Source organism: Setaria italica, chromosome VII, assembly GCF_000263155.2.
Source record: "Setaria italica strain Yugu1 chromosome VII, Setaria_italica_v2.0, whole genome shotgun sequence".
Classification (NCBI taxonomy): domain Eukaryota; kingdom Viridiplantae; phylum Streptophyta; class Magnoliopsida; order Poales; family Poaceae; genus Setaria; species Setaria italica.
This window is the reverse complement of record NC_028456.1, coordinates 30,155,315-30,177,007: the sequence shown is the minus strand read 5'-3', so window position 1 is coordinate 30,177,007 and position 21,693 is coordinate 30,155,315. Positions and strand designations below refer to the sequence as shown.

At 47.8% G+C, this 21,693-nt stretch overlaps 2 protein-coding genes and 1 non-coding gene across 3 annotated transcripts; 2 read left to right on the top strand and 1 right to left on the bottom strand.

Annotated features, from left to right (window-relative positions):
* Positions 1-6,961: 6,961 nt before the first annotated feature.
* On the bottom strand, positions 6,962-9,790 carry LOC101760356 (NAC domain-containing protein 21/22). The gene is made up of 3 exons (XM_004976774.3): positions 9,514-9,790; positions 8,553-8,866; positions 6,962-7,643 (listed from the first exon to the last, which is right to left on the bottom strand). Exons 1-3 carry the CDS (start codon positions 9,692-9,694, stop codon positions 7,218-7,220), a joined length of 921 nt encoding a protein of 306 aa, XP_004976831.1. The 5' UTR covers positions 9,695-9,790; the 3' UTR covers positions 6,962-7,217.
* Positions 9,198-9,271, top strand: TRNAV-AAC. Its single transcript has one exon. It is a non-coding gene; the product is annotated as a tRNA-Val (tRNA).
* Positions 9,791-16,326: 6,536 nt separating the features above from the next.
* On the top strand, positions 16,327-18,041 carry LOC101759946. Its single transcript, XM_004976773.2, has one exon. It carries the CDS (start codon positions 16,699-16,701, stop codon positions 17,743-17,745), a length of 1,047 nt encoding a protein of 348 aa, XP_004976830.1. The 5' UTR covers positions 16,327-16,698; the 3' UTR covers positions 17,746-18,041.
* Positions 18,042-21,693: the final 3,652 nt, after the last annotated feature.

Genomic DNA, 21,693 nt, shown 5'->3' with positions numbered 1-21,693 from the left:
GATTTGTCTCGCCGTTTAGCCTCGACTTATGTAATGGGTTTTGTAAATAGTCTACGTTTAATACTCCTAATTAGTATCTAAACATTCGATGTGACGGGTGCTAAAAATAAGTCACTGGAACCAAACCAGGCCTAATACAGATGCGATTCAGTCTTGCTGATTTTTTTATTGCAAACTGATTTGCTGTCGTCCAATACAAGCTTCACGTGATAGCATGCGTGCAAAACTAATTTGTTCAATGCAGTAGATTAGCATGAATGTTTAATTTCTCTTATCCCTAAAAATCTTGATACATGTTTCGTACTGTTTTGGGTAATGTAGATGGACCACAGGAAGCTCGTTAGGAGAAAATTGTTGATGCTTATTACTGCAGCAGCAGCATATGCAGTTTCGTGTACGGTGGCTTTGTTTGTGGCGTCTAGACTATTAAGCAATAAGAGGTAATGTATTACTTATGGGCCAATGGAGGAGAGGGATAAGTCTAGGATTGAGTATCTTAACACAAGGATCTACAGGGATGATATGATCTGCACAAAAATAATAAGGCTTAGGAGAACTTCATTTTTTGGCTGTGCTAAGTTTTGAGGGAACGCTCTCTGTTACGTGACACTAATCATGTGTACATTGAGGAACAAGTTGCATTGTTCTTGAATAAAGTTGGCCACAACCTACGAAATAAGTTAGTTGGTACTAATTTCAATAGGTCAGATGAAACAGTTAGCCGGTACTTTGGATTAGTCCTCCGTACCATAGGCGAGCTACGCAATGATCTTATTCGGCCACCTTCATTGGATACCCCAGCCAAAATTGCAGGGAACCCGAGATGGGATCCATACTTCAAGGTATGACAAAAAAAACCTAGATTAGGGATATACGGTCATAACTTTTGTTTTCTGATTTTTTTTGTTATGTGAACAATAGGATTGTATTGGTGCTATTGATGGAACACATATAAGAGCATCAGTTACTAAGTATATGGAAGCAGCCTTTCATGGTAGAAAATCATTTCCTACCCAAAATGTTATGGTAGCGGTAGATTTTGACTTGAAATTCACATATGTGCTGGCTAGTTGGGAGGGGATAGCACATGATGCAGTGGTTTTAGCCAATGCAATAGACCAAGAATGGACTACGTGTCCCGCATGGTAACATAATTGTTTCTATATATTTATGCCCATACCAATTGAACCTTATTTAATCACCATTTTGGCAATATCTTAGAAAAATTCTACCTAGTTGATGCTGGATATGGAGCCAAACCTGGATTCATGCCACCATTCCGTGTTGTACGGTATCACTTGAATGAGCGGAGGAACAACCTTGTACAAAATGTTGAGGAGTTGTTCAATCTTAGGCACTCTTCTCTACGGGTGACCATAGAGCGTGCCTCTGGATCACTCAAGAGGAGATTCGAAATTCTTGATGATGCAACCCCATTTTCCCCTTCCGCACTCAAGTTGATATTGTCCTAGCTTGTTGCATCCTTCACAATTGGGTTATTTCTCAAGGAACAGACCGTTTCATTCTACCGGAGAGCAATTGGACACGTAACCCTCGAAGGACAACTAGGCAGCAAGCAAATGACCATAGGTTTATGGGATAACAGGCAATTGATTGCTGATGCAATGTGAGAAGATCGTCAAAATCACTATGGACATTAATAGTGTGCTTTTTTTTTGTACCAATGAACTATTTTTTGTTTTTCAGATTTATGTACCAGCTATGTAGTGGAGCGTTATGTTGTTTATCTTCTTGAATTTATGTACCAGCTATGAACCATTGTGTTGTGCCTAGTGGAGACCATTGTGATATTGTAATATAAATCATTGTACCGTTTTAATAGGAATGCTTGTGTTGTTTTAATATGAATCCTTACTGATTTAATATGAATAATTTTTCTATATTATGAATTCTTGTGTTTCTTTTGTATGTTGTAGGAGATGGACCAAGAACATTAGGGGGATAACTTGGCTGGACATGGTGGAGGTGCAATTCAATGGACAAGTGCTATGTCAACTTATCTCAGCTTGTGGCTAGTGGCACTAGAACCTCTTCAGGCTTCAAGCAAGTTCATCTGAATGTCTATGCAAGGGCTTTGAATGAGTGTCTGGGTGTTCTTGTCACTGGTACGCAAGGTGGAAACCATTTCAGAAAGTGGAATAAGATTTATGGAAAGATTGTGAAGCTGAAAAGCTTGAGTGGAGCTAATTGGGATAAAGAAAGCTGCACCATAACACTTGAGAGCAAGCATTACATTGGTCATATTCGGGTTAGTTTACTTGCCATATGATTGTTATTACTGGACTGAAATTTTTACCATATGTTCTTCTTGGTTTGTTGAAATTGTTGCCATACTTAATATTTTACTAAAATTCATGGCATCTATGTATTCTGCCTACTAGGACCATCGTGAGGATGCCAACTACTTAAACACTTCAATTGAGCACTACCATAAGATGGCCACTATCTTTGACAATAGTTTGGCAACTAGTGCATATGCCAAGAGAGCAAATGATCCGAGGTTACTGAAACGGAGAATGCACCAAAAGACACTGAAGATGCTTCACCTACAAATGATCAAGTAGGGGTAATGCCTAATGAGGTGACAATTTCTACCAACAATACTGGTGGGGAGTCCTCATGTACTAAACCACCACCACCAAAGAAGGCCAAGGTCACTGTTGAAGATCCTAACATTGCCATGGTGACTATGATTAGCCAGAGCCTTGGGAACTTAGCAGCAGCCATAACAAATGTCACCAAAGCCATTACTTTAGATGGAATGTGATGGTGACATTCCTGAGGGACTTTATGATGCCATGATGAGTATCCCTGGATTTGATGTAGCCCATCTTAATCACTACTATGCTTATTTGTGTGACCATCCACCACAAGCAAGGGCCTTTTACAAGCTGCCCTGTCAAGCAAAATAATATGGGTTGCAAGGTACATCAAGAGCACCTTTCTGATGCTGATCTATAAGTAGCAATCCAAATATTTTGCTTACCACTGGAGCTGTAATCTATGACGGTTTACGATTAGTGACTGTGTGTTGTACCTAGTCCTGAACTGAAGTTTGGTGTTGTGGTATTTGTTAGCTTGTTGATATTGGTCCTAATATTTTTCTAACCTCATGAACAGAAACTTCGGTGGTTGATGGTCTGGTATGTATGAACTATGGTCTGGTATGTTTTAACTATTATCTATGATATTATCTTAACTATTGTCTATGATATTATCTCAGCGTCGGGATTGTCTCTGTACTCATTGTTCAGTGTTGGGCTTATATCTGGATGCGTTCTTTTATCTCAATTTATTTATGTAATAAGCTTTATTTACTTTCTCATTATATCAGAGGTAAAGTTACCACCTATAATAGGGAGGTTACCATACCCTGATTTTTTCTCATTATATTAGAGGTAAAGTTACCACTTATAATAGGGAGGTTACCATACCCTGATTTATTCAGGTAACTAAAGTACCATCCTGTATCATTCTATTCAATATTGAAGCAACCAAACAAAACCATACAAAACTATGTACCATCCCATTCAGACAAACAAACATCCAACTTGTATCATATCGTTCAGAATCATCCTATCCAGGTGAACTATCCTATACATATTCCACTTCATTCGAGTAACCAAACACTACCTAAGAGCACGTTCCGATACTCGCTGCCTCCTTGTAATGATTTTTGAATTGCTACGAGGTTGGTAGATTAAGCCATTGTGTGGGTTGCTACCCTACAGCTAAGAAACGGCAGAGATCACACTAGCCAGACCAAGCTACACAGAAGACGATGAGCAAGCTGCTCATGTTCCTTATTCACTACACGCGCGATGGCTGCCACGCCGCGCGCACGTTAGCCTAGCCCTGTGCCCTCATCTGGAGCGGAGCTCATAAACGGGTTCCATGCCGCGGCACGCCGCCGTGCTGCGCGTTAGGTTGCCTCGTCGGTCGTCCAGTCCTGGCGACGGCCGGAGCGCATGGAGCCATTGCCGGTTGGCGCGCTGCTCCGTCGTCGCGTACCTGCAGACCGCATTCGTGCAGCCTGAAGAAGTACCACTCCCGAGTCCCGAGCGCCCACGCCTGCCCCGTCGCGTATGCCTCTGTTCTTCTCGTTATTCTGCAGGGAATTTCCTGCCTTCTTTTCTTCGGCAAGATGCAGGGGGCGTTTGGTTCCCTTTGCTTATTTTTAAGCAAGTGTCACATCAATGTTTAGATACTGATTAGGAGTATTAAACGTAGGCTGTTTACAAAACCCATTACATAAGTGGAGGCTAAACAGCGAGACGAACCTATTAAACCTAATTAATCCATCATTAGCAAATGTTTACTGTAGCAACACATTGTCAAATCATGGACTAATTAGGCTTAATAGATTCGTCTCGCCGTTTAGCCTCCACTTATGTAATAGATTTTGTAAATAGTCTACGTTTAATACTCCTAATTAGTATCTAAACATTCGATGTGACGGGTGCTTAAAAATAAGCAAACATTAAAAAAACCAAACCAGGCCGTAGTCGAACACGCGTTGGGACACGAGCTGGTATGATGGACAGATCGAACCCATCCCGGCCCGAGTATATGTCGATTGGTTAGGGTATATATAAGGAGAGAAAATAAGCAGCAAACCAAATCCAAGGAGGAGGAGAGCAGAAGCCGTTCGTCGCTGCTTTCTTGGATTCATCATCATCTCTAATCGCCACGAATCGAACATCCTAAAGGATGGATCGGTCAGTGTTGCCATGGCCGCCGCAGCAAGCACCGCGCTCCTCCGATCTTTGGCCACCAAGATGGCAAGGCGCCCGGGGCCAGGGCCAGCATGCTTGTCATCTCGCCGCTTCAGCTCCTCCCCTACTGGTACTTCCACACCGCCTGCAACCAGCTACAGCAAGGTATGTTTGATCTTCCGTTTCGTCTTCCTCTAGGGTACGTACTTCTCATCTAAGGAGTACCTATCTACAGTATGCGACAAACTACTTCAGTTTCACCACCTTTAATTTGCTCGATCCATCCATGAAAAGAGAGAGGGAGATGATGCATCCAAGGGCGGATCTAGGGCCCGGGCTGCAGCCCGGGGCGAGCCCATGTAGTCTCTTTAACATATCTGGTATTTAGCCTAACAAAAGGAGATTTATGAGGCAAGATTAGACTGTTTTGGTTGTGATTCAGCAACTTAGCCCGGGGTGCAGCCTCGTTTTGGATCCGCCCTGCATCTATCTATCATGCGTGGTTGTAGCTGTGCACCATGCGCTGATGCGCAAGTAGGAGAAAACAGCAACATCAGCTGTTGCGGCAGTTGTGCTACGTAGTCTTCTGCTATTTGAAAAATAAAAAGCAACTAGTACGTGTTAATGATTTTTTATCATCCCCGTATCCACTTTTTAATTAGATTATATTCAATTGAGCCTAAGTGAACCCGAGGAGAGAACTCAGACCTAAACTTTGGCCACTCAGATTGAATCCGAGAGATAGGGTAGAGTTTTTGCATAGACTCACCGATATACTCTTGCCACATGATGTTTCCTCTTACTTGTGTTAGTGATATTGTTTGAAATACAAATTATTTTCAGGATGCTACTCGGAACGAGATAGATCTCAACGAATTGAAGCGGTATGACTTCTCATTCCAATTTTTAGAGATATAAAGTTTACTTGATAATTGTACCTTACTAGAAATTTTCACTTCAATTTGTCATCTCCATGGCAGGGGCTACATTCCTAAACAAAGGGTGCGGTCGAATTTCTAGCGCTCGGTAGCGTGATTGACATGTTAGTTGTGCTGAAACCGGTGGTGGAACAATTCAGGCAAGGCTTTGACGCCCTTGATATGAACATCCAAGGGAACTGCGGTCCTATGGAAAGACAGATTGAAGCCAAAGATGGGGTGCCCAGATTTTCTGCATCGCAGAGCACACAAAGCTCAGGTATTAGTTTTTTTTCTTATATTACCTCTATTTTCCTTATTTACTACTTTATAATCCTTGCCATAAACTTTTTCTAAAGTTTTAACACCTGTTCGCTTCAGCTTATAAGCCAGCTGAAAAGCTGAAACGACTGATTTGTTGTGAGAGAAAAATACTGTTTGGTGGCTGATAAGCCGGCTGAATAAGCTGAAGCGAACAGGCCCTATATATTTGAAACTTGATTTGTTATATAGAAATTACATAATAAATTGGCCGTCAGACATACTTTTGTACTATCTTAATGTTAAATATCTTACTATATGTTTAACTGCTTAGTTTTATTTCGTAAGTTCATTTTTGTTGGAAACACATGGTTTTATTTCAGCTACTCAGCGTTAGTGCTTAGTTTTGTTTCGTAAGTTCATTTTGGTTGGAAACACATGGTTTCATTTTAGCTACCCTGCATTACTAATATTCGATTATGTGCACTTTAGCACCGCTATGCCACTATTGCTAACTTCAGTTGGTTGTGCAGCATCCAGTTCAAAGTAAGGAGCGCGGTCACGCCGCCAACATTTTAAGATCCCTGAGTGAGAGGAGGATCTAAAAGATCCAATTGTGATCTCTTGTCAACATGTGTTTGAAGCAAGCCTGAGCAATGCCATCTTCTGGTTCAAAGAATTGTAACGTGTTGCTCACTTTGATAAATGCATCAGTGATCTAAGTAAAGGTTGTGGAAATTGTGATGTAAAAACGCTGATAAATGCCAGTTTTTGTGTCAAGCAGAGTTCCAGTCTGTGCTGCTGTCTCATTTTGAATTTGTAATGTGTTAGCTGGTGTCGCCAACAGTCGTCCATTGCCACTCTGCTTCGTTATGCTTTCTAATAAAGCTGGGCAAGTTGCTTTTAGTCCAAAAACTGTCCTAGATCATGACTTGCTTCGCTCTCTATCTGTCCTCCTGTTCCCGGTGGTTTGAAGTGCCACAAGTTATATAAACCGAGACCTGGTTTCCTTTGTAGCATTCATAGAATTTCATCAAAATTCCAGTAAGGGTTAAAAATTGTGGTACAACAAAAAAGAAGTAATTTTCTGTAACAATCCTTTGTACAAAAGTTACTGCACCAAGCCATTCCACCTATCCATCGTGTGGGTTGCTACCCTACAGCTAACAAACGGCAGAGATCACACTAAGTAACCAGATCAAGCTACAGAGAAGACGACGAGCAAGCTCCTCACTACCCACTATACACGCACACTGCCTGCCACGCCACGCAGTCACGCACACATTAGCCTAGCCGCGTGCACTCATCCAGAGCTCAGGAACGGGTTCCACGCCGGCTGCGAGTGCAGCAGCACGCCGCCCTGCTGCTGCGCGTAGGCCGCCTCCGTCCAGTCCTGGTGGAGCTCCGTCTTGGCGACCGCGCCGCCACCGTCGCCGCCTTCCACCATGCTGCTCAGCAGGTCCCTGAAGCTCGCCAGGCTCTTGTCTAGCGGCAGCGCAGGTTGGTGGTGCGACGCCGGGAGGCCAGCGTCGTCATCTTGCTGGTAGTAGCCGCCGATGGCGGCCACCGCGCCGTGATCGAAGGCGAGGTAGGCATCAGCAGACGGCATCTGCGGCAGCGGCAGGCTGATCAGCTCGCCGGACAGCAGTGACGACGTCTCGTCGGGGCATGCTGGTATTGCGGTGGTGGTTCTGCTCTTGTAGAACACCCTGCACAGCACCCAGTCCTCCTGAAGTTTTCCAAAAAAAAAAAAAAAATGAAGACAGTGAGATATATACTATACAATTTCCTTTTAAAATGAAAATGAGATGTACAGATGACCAGAAATGTATATGCAACCGATCGGACAGCTTCAGTACACGTCCACGAGACATTGATTAGATCAAACAAAGTTGGGCAACCTCACGTCTGAACTCTCTGCAGCCTGCTAAACGCATGCAGTTCGTTGGTTGGTTGGTCGGCTGGCAGTAAGTTTGGAACTCGTAGAATTGAATATGTGCCGGACTATCAACTGGATTTGGAACTCGTGCAATTGAATATATGCCGGAGTATCAACTTGATGTTATCTCGATGCAAAAACAACGGGGCAACTTGGCGTATTGAACGGGTATAAAATCGGTCAAATCTTTTTCAAATTCTTCGCACGTACTACACTGCTTCTAATTTAGTGCTGCTGATGCATGGCGACTGAAAGAAACCACTGAACTACCCTGGGACGGATTGACGGATTGGCCATGTGTACCAGGTTTGGAATGATTGGGCTGGACCAGGTCAGCCCCAATGATTGCCAAGTGGCACAGCTAGTTTATCACATCAGAATGTTCAGAGCAGTATCCACTGCTTGGTCTGACAGAAACATGAGGGCTCTTCAGAGAGCAGCTGACGCCTAGCTGTCAGTTAACAGAGACGTGTGTGCAGAGGATTTCAACTTCCAACAACGAAGCTTCCCTGCGCCGGTGACTTTTGCAAACGTGGTAGTAATTCAGGTGTTCTTTTTAACACAGTTTTTTTCTGACGACGTGCGAGGTTAATACCGTGCTGCAAAGCACCACCCAAATCACACGAAAGAAAGGCAGAGGAGGCGAAGGTGCAGGCACCTTGTAACGGGCGTGCACAACACAGGCAGCAGCGCACGTACCTTGAGAGGTGAGCAGGGGCGGCCGGCAACGGCAACGGCCGGACCCTCCACGCGGAACTCGTGCATGACCCACTCCGTCTTGCTCCCGCGGGGCGCCCTGCCCTGGTAGAACACCAGCGTCTTGCGCATCCCGACCACGCCCGCGCCGCCGGCGCCAGCGACGAGGCGGCGGCCGGAGATGGAGATGGGGCGGTCCTTGCCCGTGGCCTTCCAGTAGCCGGAGCGCGTGGCGCGGTTGGTGCGCTGCCCCGTCGCGTACTTGCGGTCGTGCAGGCTGAAGAAGTACCACTCCCGGCCGCCCACGCACGCCTCGTCTGAGATAAAAAAAAAAAAACAGCCACGAATAGTTTTAAATTGTAGATCATTTTTCTTTCTAATTCTAGAATAGTGTATATCTAGAAGATAAAATGACATATAATTTAGAATGGAGGGAGTACGTTTTACTTTCGTACCGAATACCGACACAAAAGTTTTAGATGAGTTCATGTACATCCTTGAGAAAGGAAATACATGTCATATGCAACCATAGCTACCAACGCGAAGAAGATGCAAAGAAAGGAAACTACATGTTCGATAATCTTGGAGCAGACGAGTGCCTCTTAAAATTTATAACACAAATAAAATGGAAAACATCACAGATTAAAAGGTGTCGTGGTGTAGTTGGTTATCACGTCAGTCTAACACACTGAAGGTCTCCGGTTCGAGTCCGGGCGACGCCATTTTTTTAAATTTTGCCAAAAAAAAACTGCACAGTTTGCTGAATCAGAACCAAAGTGAATGCTTCTGTTCCACACTGAATTGTTTTGAAACTTCGGGTCACTATTTTTTATTACTAATTTTCCTATATGGACTATGTATCACAGCTGTGGAAGAAGCAAGATGCATAGGTTCTTGTTGATGGGTGCAACACAGAAGCCTGCAGCCATCTAGATCGTTGCAGAAAGATGGGCAAGACAAGTACCTGGAAGCTCCCATGGCTCGCACTTGTTGAGATCAACGTCGACCATGGCGATGCCGCCGTACGCGCCGCCGCCTTTGCCGGAGAGCTTGCGGCAGAGGTAGTCGAGCACGAGCTCGTCGTCCCTGGGGTGGAACCGGAACCCCGGGGGCAGCCGCGCCTCCATCATGCTGATCAAGCTCATGGCTTCCCGAGCCTCTAGGCTCTAGCTACCACACACGCCCTGTCGACGAAGATGTCTGAGAGCCGAAGTCTCTTCAGCAGTTTCAATCTTTCAGAGCACCGCGATGGGGTCGGGTATAAATAGGGAAATCTAGCCAAGTGCCTTTCCAAGCTTTGTCACTAAGGGTTTGCCACTGTTGACATCTCATTAGCCAAAGTCAAGCGACAGGAAGCTGGTGTGCTCGACGGCCCATGTCCCTCGGTTAATTTTCAGCATAAGGAAAAAAAAATCACGTCGACCCCATGATCCCAGTTCTCAATTCCTACGGCTGTATACGTACGGGCCTATGGGGGTGTAGCCGTGCCGGTACACATTGTACTTGCGTACGAACAGACGTATCTCCACTCCCTCTCCCACGCACTGTGCCGTAACGTCCGGGATACGTGTAGACTGCGTCCATGCGCCGTTCCTGCATCGCTTCTTTTGAGTTGACAGTTCAGCCCCGATAAAATTACACGATTCCAGGACGCCGAAAAGGACCCGGTCGTGTCGATCGAAACGGGTAGTACCAGGTGATCATAATTCAGAGGTAACATCACGCTCGATCCATGCTGCTCCCGCTCCAGATTTCAGATAACCAGCGCTCCATCCGTCGTGTCAGGTGTAAACTACAGACAACGACCGCGGGTGTGGCCGTAGCGGCGGCGGGGACCCGGCGCGCCAACGCCGCCATGTCGCGGCCGATGCCGTCCGATCGGGGGGATCCATGCCGCTGAACACCGGGGAGGTCGTGCTCCGGCGCCGGCATCCCTGGCCTCTTGCAACCCTGACGGTACAGCGCTGGACAGCCGCGTCTCTTTCTGACGACTGGCTGGCTGCCACACAGGATGATTGGTTGCCCGGGCGGGTGCTCATCTCTTGGTACAGGTGGAGAGCTCCTCTGTCCTCGTTTTGTTTGCTCTGCCACACTGCCCCCCAAGACCTGATGAAATTCACTGACGACCTGACGAGCTCATCGCGACATTGGCAAAGCATACGCCGTGGCAAACCTGCAGGTTTTAACCGATCAAGCTTGGCATGGGCTAGGAGTAGTCGCATGGTGGTCGGTTTGGCATTTCCGTTTTTTCGTTCGAGCGACATCGATGGGGGCAAAAGTTTCGAAAACCCAAAACTCCTCAAGGAACATTTTTTCGTCTCCGAGGAATTCCTCAAGGAACACAAATCGTTGACGGAAATGTCTGAATGAGAGAAGGGAGTTCCTCCACCAAGAGAATTATTCCAAATCTGCCCAACTAACGCTGTTTTCTGACAGCGCCGAGCAGCCGACCATGTCTGTTCATCCGCATGTTCGACGGCATCAGATGATATCCAAGCACTGTCACCTCACACTCAGAGCGGAGCGAACTTTTAACAGTTTTACTGTTCTCGAGACCATGTCAAGCATTTTTGCGTACGGCAACTTCCAACCGCGGAAGGAAGTTTGACAGGGTTTTTTTACGGTCCTCGAGGAAAGATTTTAAAATGCCATTGAAAATGAGAGGAGCAGTTATTCAACCGATATCGATGGCAATGAGGTGTGCAAATTGCAATACGGTCGACGAGAGAAATCCAACGGATTTTGTTTAATATATTAAAACCAGTTTTTGGTTGATTCAGAAGGACAAGAGAGGTTTGAAATGCTATGTTTTCAGAGGTCAGGAGTAGGGCAGGTTGACAAGGCCCTACTTGCAGTAGTCAGTTGAAATTTTCAGCATCAGCAGGTATCTTTTTCAGCCAAAAGAGGTTTAATGACCGTAAAATAAAATGACAACTTGTCTTAGTTGATGCCATGAACTAGGTTTGTTACCACAACTTGTTACTTATATGTTTAACAATCAGAATTCTTAAGGCTGCTTCAGATGATTGGAGATATCAGGATGGCAACTTGTTATAACCGAAACTAGATTTGTTATAACGAGCTGTTAGTTATATATTTGAAAAATCAGAATTCGGAAGGCGGCTTCAGATGATTGGAGATATCAGGATGTAGCAGCCACGGAATGCTATTGCGAGGAGGGCAGAAACCCATCTCAACGAAACTGAAGTTTGAACACAAAAGCCTGAAAAATAGGCCTATGGGAAAGTCTACTCTATGAACCGAACCAACGGCTGCTTTCGCCATCGGAATCATCGGTAGCGCGCGCACGGGTGGATCAGCAGACTTATCCCGCGGAGAATTCAAACAAAAACATGTGGAAAACCGCATGTGCCGTACTTAGTCTCGCCATGACTTTCTGAACCTCTCTGATCACCTGGTACTGATAAGCAGTTAGGTTTGTCCTGCCTCTGGAGAGATAGTCATGTCGGTCTTTTTCAGGGAAGGAAAATTCGGTGAGGCGGAATTCACCAAGAAGGCCTATCCGGGCAGTATTCTGTGAAAGTCAAAATTCAGAGGTGCGGATGCAGCTGGAGTAGGTATGGGTAGCACATTGTGATAGGTACACCTGAACTGATCCATGTCATCTTTGGCAGTAAGCTTAAACGCTGGCAAACACGTAAGCGAGATCTCTCCTGAATGCATTTCTGGTCATCTCCTCTGCAATGCTATGACTTGAAACAGTTTTAGGAAGATCAGATGTCATTGCCACCATGAAGTATCTAATCGATGAGCAAGCTTGACGAAAGCAGTGAGGCAAGGCTACCAGGCTGCTACCAGCTAGGCTGCTACTAGCAATCTATGATCTCCGCACCTCGTTTTTTCCATGCAAAATAGCAGGTAGCATGCTGCCTAAATTTCTGCATGCTGATGCTTATTGTGATGTATTGCATGAAACATGATCCGACCATCAAGTGGGCAAGTCTGAAATTTGTGAACCATATACTTCTGAAAAGGAATGGAGATCGATCAAATTTCAGTCCCAGAGGTGCTTCAAAGTTCAAGCACACCATGATTGGGAGGCATTTTCTTCCCCCCGGTGCTCCGCTTCCATGACCATGAGAACATGGCACTGTTACTGCCCCCTGTTGCAAGTTATTGCGCATTTGCGCGTGAGGCCTCAACTCTCAAGGCAGCTTCTTCCATGAAATTCAGATAAGACTGCAAGCACAAATTCAGCACATGCTGAAATGGCGTGCGACCTGATGTTCTCTGAATCCGGTCAAAACCTGCAGGTTTGGCGCCATCTATCCAATTGTCAAACTTTCCCTGCATGCAACGTCACACGTGCAGATTCTGTCGATTTTTGTTTTTTTTTTTGCATTCCCTGTGGTTATCCAAACAGTCGGCTAACCTGCGGTGGAATTCATCGGGTTGACCATCCGGATCGCATATAAAATGATTTCCTGGAGAAGTTTTTCCTGTCCGCGGCTTCAAAACACTATTTCATGACTCGGAACCTACTTGTACTTTTGCTGTACCATTTGCTTGCCCCGCATGGAATGCTCAGGTCAGCTCCGTGATAATTGAAAACAATACTTGTGTTGACTGTATGCCTCAACTTGTGTAAACATGGTTGGCGAAACCGTGCTAGGAAACGCTCGGGGGAAAAGAAAAATAATAAAAATGCGAACCAGCAACATAGCTGAAATAAGGTGGGCTAACACATAGCCCAAGGCCCAACTGTGGCCCATCAGCCGAGTACCGTATGTACCTGGGCCAGCTGAGGCAGTTTGGCCCATCAGGCGAATCGTCCCGGCCGATTTGTTTTTTCTCGAACTGATCTCGAGTCTCAGCCGATTTTCGCATGTTAATCGATCGTTCTCCGATCGGCGCGGCGACCGGAGCCGCGACGAGATGATGGCTGGAAATAGTGGGGAGGAGTGGAGGACGCGGCGCCCGGGTTCCCAAGATGCTTCAACTTCTTTGAAAAAAATGCACAGAAGTTTCAACTTCTTTTCGTCTACTTTGAACCACTGTGCTGCACTTGATTCAGAAGATTGTACTGTTACTGCCCCCTATTACAAGGCATGTGCATGCGATCGATCTCAATTCTCAAGTCAACTTCTCGCTAAGGTTTCGGATAAGGCTACGAGTTTCAGTTTCGCCCGTACGGAACTGCTCTGAGCTGATGTTCTTTGAATCTTTGAAGATCCACACCACACGTGCACATCCGATACTATTTGTCTATTTTGTGATAGTAGCCGTTGATCCAAATTGGCAGCTAACCTGACCTGCAGGAAGCTGAGAGGAATCAACTGCGCTGGCCATTCGGATTACGTATACCATAGTTTCATGAGGAAAACTTCAGCAACAACGATGGATAGCTTCAGAAAAATGTTTCAGGACTCTTCTAGTACTTAGCAGTACCATTATTGCTTGCCTTGCATCGAAAGTTCAGCTCCTTGCCAACCAATTGAAAGCTATACTTGTGTTGACTATAAGCATCAAGTTTTTTGAACTTTGCACTATCAGATGTGCTAACTGCAAAACTTGAATCGGAAATTTTCTTCATTTTCATGGTTGTTTGGTACAAGCATCTTTCTAGAACTTCAACTTGTGTGCAAGTGTGACAATTACTGAAACATTGTATTCGCCATTGGGAAGTATGCAGACTAACACAACTGGAACATCGTGGCTTCAAAATTAAGCGCATACACACTGAGGCCCAAAACATACGTAAGCCCAACCCAGCATCCTACTGATGATTAGATCCTCTGTGTTCAGACAGAAAATTAAATTCCTCTTTGAAACAGAAAAAACAAAATTGGACACCTTCTGTTGTGATATTTAATTTAAGGTTGGACTGATCAAACGCTCGAGTTGGATGCGTACATATCCAGTTATTATGAGTTAATGATGATAGAGCAGTTGTACCAAATAGACTAGCCAGACTGATACATCAAAGTATAATGTTTCAAATAATAATTGGCACTGCTTAAATAGCAGCCACTGAGATGTGCACACCAACTAATTCATGCTTCTCAAAGGAAACAGTAATCACTTTTGCAGTGATAAAATTTCTGAAGGAAAAGAAAGGGGAGAGAGAAAGGAGAGATGCAGACAAGATACATCCATGGTGAGAAGAGGTACTGAAGCGATGGCTCACTGCATAGTGCATTACTCGATGCCTTAGGTCACTACTTTTGAGGGACAGAAATCAGAAAACACTCTGGTTGAAATGATTGCCGCAGGGGGGGCCTTCGCTGATTGCTGTTGCCCTTGTCCGCGAACATTCTTCGTCAGGACATTATACTGCCCTATCTTTTGGCCTTCCGGGAGGTAGATAAATAAACAAACAGAGAAAGCTTTAGCAAAGGCGCCATTAGGCAGGCTAGCTGCTAGGCCATGTTCCAAACGGCCTCAAAAGCTTGGTTTGTTCCCTCTGGGCGGCCAGAGCGGGCCAAATGGTAGGGCATCTTTTGCTCATAGCCCTCACATGCCTTGCCCCCAGCGAGAGATTGATGCATGGAGAACTAATGACTGTCTCTACACGAGCTTTTATTTTGTGCCTGCATGGAATGATATTCAGAGAACAAGGGACATCGTTGAGCAGTAGTGTTCTACACTTCAAGAGATCCCAAGTAGTGTCCAACATCTCATGTTTATGTTATCATTGGGATGCTAAAACGACGTACTGGTGACAAAATATATGGTTAGAATTTGGAGAAAGGTGGAACGAAGTGCATTCTCTAGTGTTGCTGCTTGTACCTGACGGATTCAGTAGGTATGGTAGTTCTGATTGATGGGCAGGTAAAGAAGACATGACCTAGCTCTAGATGCCTTTCCCTTTTGTCCTTCGGCAAAGGTAGTTGCATCAAGACAATGAGCGAGGGCCAAGTCTCATTAAGCTCTAGTAGATTAATGTAACTGCCGAGAGAGAGACTCAAATTGCTAGCAACTTCTTCATTATTTTTTGGGTTTCTGACGGCCGTTTGTTCACCTGAATTTTCGGCAAACACTTGTGCGGGCGTCCCAGTCGTGTAGAGCAGGAGTACGAACTGCAGCAGTCGTGCTCTTTATTGTTCTGCCAAACAAACTGCAGCGTACATAGTGTACCTGTTCATTGCATGTCTGCTGAGTCAGAAAGATCTTGGTCAGTGTTCGCTCGGAAAAAAAAAGATCTTGGTCAACGCGTCGATGGGCCATTCTTAATTTTCAGCGAGGGCAAATCCTCGCGGCGAAATGAAGTACAGTACAAGATCATCACATCAAGTTTACTGATGAGATGGAGATTAGCATTCAGTACATGCATGCGGTGGTAGTATAATGTGCATGGGCTCGCTGAAATCCTGATTCCTGCGATGCGATTTAGTCTGCCAAACCTCATGTGCGATTCCCCAATTGATCAGGACGACGAAATGCGTCATGATGAGCTCCCCTACTCCAAGCTCCAACTAACCGGAATGTTTGTCCTCTGCGTGCCCCGCAGCTCACATGACGCTATGGCTGTATGGCACGGCATGCTGCTCGTCAGAGTCACGTTTCCACCACTCGACCCAAAAATCATGGCTCACACAGCCACACAGCACACCAACACGAAGGCTTGAGACAAGAGACGAATAAAAGTAGAAGTAAAAAAAATAAAAATACGGAGGAAGAATTCGTTTTCGTGATGTGAAGGCCGGCTCTGCAATGTCAACACCGAGCAGTAATTGACGTGCTCGTATAGTAGGAGCGGCTGCGATCGAGCAAGTAAATCAACGTCGTGTCTCACTAATGGGGAGACGTAAACCTGCAAGCAGATGCTCGATCGCCGTTCAATTCGGCACGCCGCAGGCGTCACCCATCACCGTACCACTCGGTTGCAATAAGCTCACCTGCTAATGGCGCCGGGCTCCAGTTTGATTTGTTTCCTCCCTGCTGCCTCGTGTGCTCTCTTCCCGGGTTGGATAACGCGGCGCAGTTGACCCGGTAGCCCGAAACCGCTCGTATATCTTCGAAACTTTCCGTGACACGGTGGAGCTAACCACTCCGCGCTGGCTCGCCACCGGCCACCACCGCCGCCGCTTAACCAAACCAACTGCTCTCGCCCCTGCCTCTCGCGAGTTTTAAGTCGCCGCTCGCCACGCCACCTCGCGCGTTCGTTCATGCCCCGCCGCCCCCGGCAATGGCTGCCGCAGCGGTGACCTCGCCCTCGCCGGATCCCTTCACGTTCCACTGCCCCGCGGCTCCGTCGGCGGCGGCTGAGACCGAGGACGGCGACGAGTTCGAGTTCCGCGTCGTGCCCGCGGCGGCGGCGGCGCTCTCTACCGCCGACGAGCTCTTCTCCGGCGGGAAACTCGTGCCTTTGCACCGGCCTGCGCCCGCGTCTGCCCCGTGCTCCCCTCCGCCGTGCCTGGAGGTCGAGCCCGCGTCAGAGCCGACGTCCCCACGCGCCCCGCGATGCGCTGGGCGGCGGTGGCGCGACCTCCTCCACCTCGTGTCCAGCTCCAGGAAGGCCAAGGACGACAAGAAGTGCGCCGCGGATGGGTGCCTGCAACGCCGGGAGGCGCATTTCCGGCCGCTCCTCTCGCGGGACTCCTCGTCGTCCTCGTCGGCCTCCTCGGTCGACTCCGGGAAGCACGCGCGCCGCCCGCCGCCGCCGTCGTGCTCCCCGCTGCGGACACGCTCCGCGCCTGTGGCGAACCTCCTCCACCTCATGTCCAGGACAAGATCCGCCGCGGACAAGATCGGCGCCGCCGCGGACGCGTCGCTGCACCCCTGGCGGCCGGAGCCGCCGTGCGCGGCGCACCCGCTCCTGACCCGCGCCTCGTCCTCGTCCTCGGCGTCCTCCTCGGACTCCGGCAGGAACCCGCGCGCGGCGCCGTGGCGTCCCCGCGGTCCCTGCCGGCCGGTACGCCCGGCTGTCGCGGCGGAGAGCCCGCGCGTGAGCGCGTCCGGGCGCGTGGTGTTCCGCGGCCTGGAGCGGTGCTCGAGCACGCCGGCGTCGGCAGGCATCGGCCCGCGCCGGCCGCGGCCCAGGGGCATGGAGAGGTCGTACTCGGCCAATGTGCGCGTGGATCCGGTGATCAACGTCTTCGGCTTCGGGCTCCTCTTCATGCCGTCCTCGCCGGCAAAGGAGAGGAAGTCCGACAAGGAGAGGGAGAAGGACGGCGGCGGCCGCAAGAACAGGGCGGAGAAGCTGGCCATGGTGCTGAGAGATCCACAGGATTAGGCAGTGGCCATGCTGGCAATAATGCATCAGATTCTTCTTGTCCCAAATTTTTTGTTGCTTCCCCCGTATTATTTTTCTCGCCTTCCTTGCTTCCGATCGTTGTAATATAGCGCCATCTTTTTAGTCCAGTTTTTAGAACCAGATCAAAGAAATTTCAGATAAAACTTCGGTGATATCTGAACTGTAACTCTGATCCCGATCGAAGATCAATGTTCATCCATGTAAAAAAGCAAATACTGCTACGTGCTCCTTGAACAGCACTTTTTCTGTTCCAAAACCCAAGTAATATCAATACGCAATGTCAAATCGCTACAACGGAAGTAGAGTAGAGTGATGTTTACTCCAGTATCTATGCTATAGGAGACACGACCCATCACGAAGTTTTCAAATTTCTTCATGTCCATGGCAGTACGATGGAGTAGGATGACGTGGCAGCCTGAGCCTGCCCTGCTGCTAGAAACCAGAAAGGAGAGTGGGTTTGGTGCTCCGTATATAGGTCTCGTGATCCGTGCAGATTTCGGGCTATGCGATTTCTCTCCTACTGTACTGCAATTTAAAATGTTTTAAAATACTATGTCTGGTACTGGCAGTGACAGAATTACTATATATTTTTTTTCTTTCAGCTTGTTTTGGTTTGAAATCTTTCAAACGGGATATCTTCAGTTTTGCACTGAAAAGGAGCACGAGGATCTCTCGGGACTTGATGCTCTCTGCCTCCCCGTGCCAAGTTCCTACGAGCTTCTTCAAGCTCAGCTCATGGTTTCGGGATGCACATTGTGGAGCTTGTAACAACCCAACTTGCCGATTTTAGCATTGTTTAAGGAATGGAGAAGGTAGCTAACGGAGCATCCAATTTTGCCAACGATCAGACCTACCTGGAGTCCGACGTATGCCGGAATTATCGATGGCTCCGGCGCCGCTGTCTGCCGCTGGACGCTGGACGCTGGTATGCACACGTCGACGGCGTTGTATACGGCAGAGTGGTTCGGTTATACTAGTACTCCTGCTTTCAGTTGCCGTCACCTGCCGAAAAGTATGGTGGTTGAGCGGAGCCTCGTACGCCCCCGTCCCTTGAATCCGTGATCACATCAGCAAGGCAGGAAGCGGGCCGCTCTCTCGCCGCAGACGCAGAGCCAGGCGTCACGTCGCCTTGGCGTGGCGCCGCTGGTTCGCAGGTGACGCGCCGCTCACCATCAGTGCAGTGCAGCGGCTTCACGACGCATCAGCAGTTCAGCACCTCGTAGTATACTGCTACTACCAATGTGGCAGTTTTCAGGTCAATCGTGACCCTGAGCGCGGTGAGGCCTGAGCCTCTCTCGCAGGCATCGATCAGATCGGCCAGGAGGTAGCTTCCGCGCGTTGGCTGCTGGAACTGGCAATCCGACAATGGCATCGCATCACAAGGGTCAAGGGGAACTGCACTGTAACCATGGCAGATGCCGTGTCCCGTCCCATCCCGTGGCGCTAGTGCTGGGCTGCTGGGACACCGTCGCCACGCGAACCCGAAGCATGGGCGCCGCGGGCACGGCACGGGAGGGGGCCCTGACCCTGTGGCTCCTGTGTTCGTGTACTCGTGTGTCCTGCTCGCTCCCGGCGCGGAATCTCCCCCGGCAGTCGGCAGACTCGGCACGGACGAGGAGAGGCAGCCAACAGTGCTGTGTGCCTGTGTCTGTGCACGTCGCGGAGATGGCTCCTCCTCCACGCACGAGGCAGACAGGTCAAATGGTACGCGCGCCAGAAGGGCCTACCACAGATGGGCCTTGCTCTGCACGGATCCGCCGCGTTCCATACAAGGGCTCAGCCAGCCAGTTTTCGGCCTGGCCGGCCGAGAGATCTCTGAAATCATTTCGCGGCCCAAGGTCTGATGGTATCCAGTGGCTACCCGGCCCGCTACATACATGCTACACAAGCATGTGTCGCGGGCTCTTAGCCCGACTGACCGACGGATATTCAGTTCGATCCTCTCATCTTCGCATGTCCGAACGAACTTTTACATTCCCATGGGTCCACTCCCACCGCATGGATCACTGAACTGACGCAGTAGTCAAAAATCGTCTAATCTCGATAGCAACAGGCCGACAGATGAGTTGATCCTGTTGGTGACTCTGGTCTCTCTGCGTTCCCACGGGAACCGTGGAGTAAAGGTGTAGCCATTGTAGGCGGCAGCCTGCTTGAATTTTGACGAGGTCTCGCCTCCTCCTCACCTCTGCCGAAAAATCCTTGTGAACGTGGAAAAGAAGGGAGCGGATGACAACTGACGCGACGATCAGGCGTGCTCCTGCTTCTGGGTCGTTCGTTGTTGGCGGCCTGGCCCCATGAGTCATTATCCATCATACGCATGATGGTGAGTGGCCAGACTGGCTACTGATGGTTTCTTTCAGCCGCCCAGCTCCCGGTCCAGTGTCGTGCAGGATCCACCACCCATCCGCAAACCCTGTCGCTCCGCCTGCAACTTGCGTTCGTCCTGGATGCAGCGACGGGTCGCGCTTCAGGGACCGTGACGCGCGCACGGGTTCGTGCCAAATTAAAACTCTAATCAAGTGTAATAGGCATCATTTGAACGTATCCTCCGGCTCAGTAACTTAACGGTTTAATTTGACAGCCTCCATTCAATCGAAACAAATAACGGTAGCGCAGATAGTACAAATATGCAGATTTTACATCAAAAATAAATGATACTACACAAGGGTGGTACAAAAATTTACAAAAGAATTCAAATACATGAAGTACAAAGAAATACAATTTAAAACACAAAAATCGATCAACTAATTTTAAATTTAAAGCGGTAACGATGACGAGCGAAGGACATCACATCGAGCCCACCGATATGATATCAGAGAGAAGCGACACCTCCTGAAAGGACTCACAACGACAACCCTAAGTATAGTAATATTCAGTAAGACTTATGTGACTATGTTATATACTTAGCCGATTCTTGTGACCGAGAGGGAGAAAGGCTGGGGGCGGCAACTTGGAAGGATAAGGCCGAGCGCTCGCGCGGCCGATGCGTGGGCGCAGCGATGCTCGCCAGCAGCTGGTGACCGACGCGCGTCACGCATCCTGGGTGGCCGGCGACGACGTCGAGCGAACAAGAGCAGAGCAACTAGGGCCGGCAGAAGCAGCGACTTTGGATCGATTTTTCTCAGGTTTACGTGTAGCAACACGACGGCCAGCTTTAACAAATTTTGTGACTGAAATGTAAGGCTACAACATCTATTAAGGTTCATAGGTGAGTTCGTTCGTGGTTTGGAAGATAGAGCGCTCCAAAGTTTGGAGGAAAAGGGACGTGCTTTCTGAAAAAAATTCAGAGCAGCAACATGCAATGTTGTTGCATTCAGCCATCTTTGGCACGATTTTTGGAAGTCTATGCGTGGTCTAACTCGAACAAGAACCATGTGCGTGTAAAGTTCAGGAAACCCATTTTGGTCTAGGTTGTGGCCATGTGTTTGGTAAAAATTAGAAGTTACAAGCCCCTAAAGCAGAAGGCTTCAACCACGTAATCAGTGACTTGGCTAAATTCAGGGTGAGGTTGAAAGTAGAGGATTGACGAGGTTTGAACCGGATTCACGTGACATTTTAAGACTATATTTGAGCAGAAATTTCATGTTTTTCATATTTATACTTTTAATTAATATTTAGCTTAAAAAAAGAATAAATCCCCTAGCCATATTTTAAAAGATAATTTCATGCTTTTCATATTTCATGCTTTTCACGTGCTAACAAAAATTATGAGATACATTTATTTATTTAATTTAAATATTAATAACTATCATTAACACCAGGGGTGTGACAGTTCGTCCGTCGTGAAGGAATCCAAACCACGCAAGAGCGAATCATCAGGTTTCCGAACGATCCGATGATTGCCTTGCTTACCTGCCGGGTCCTGTGATCTGACGGAGCCAGGCCGGCATCGGCGATCGTGGACTCCTGGTCGTGTCCGTTGGATCC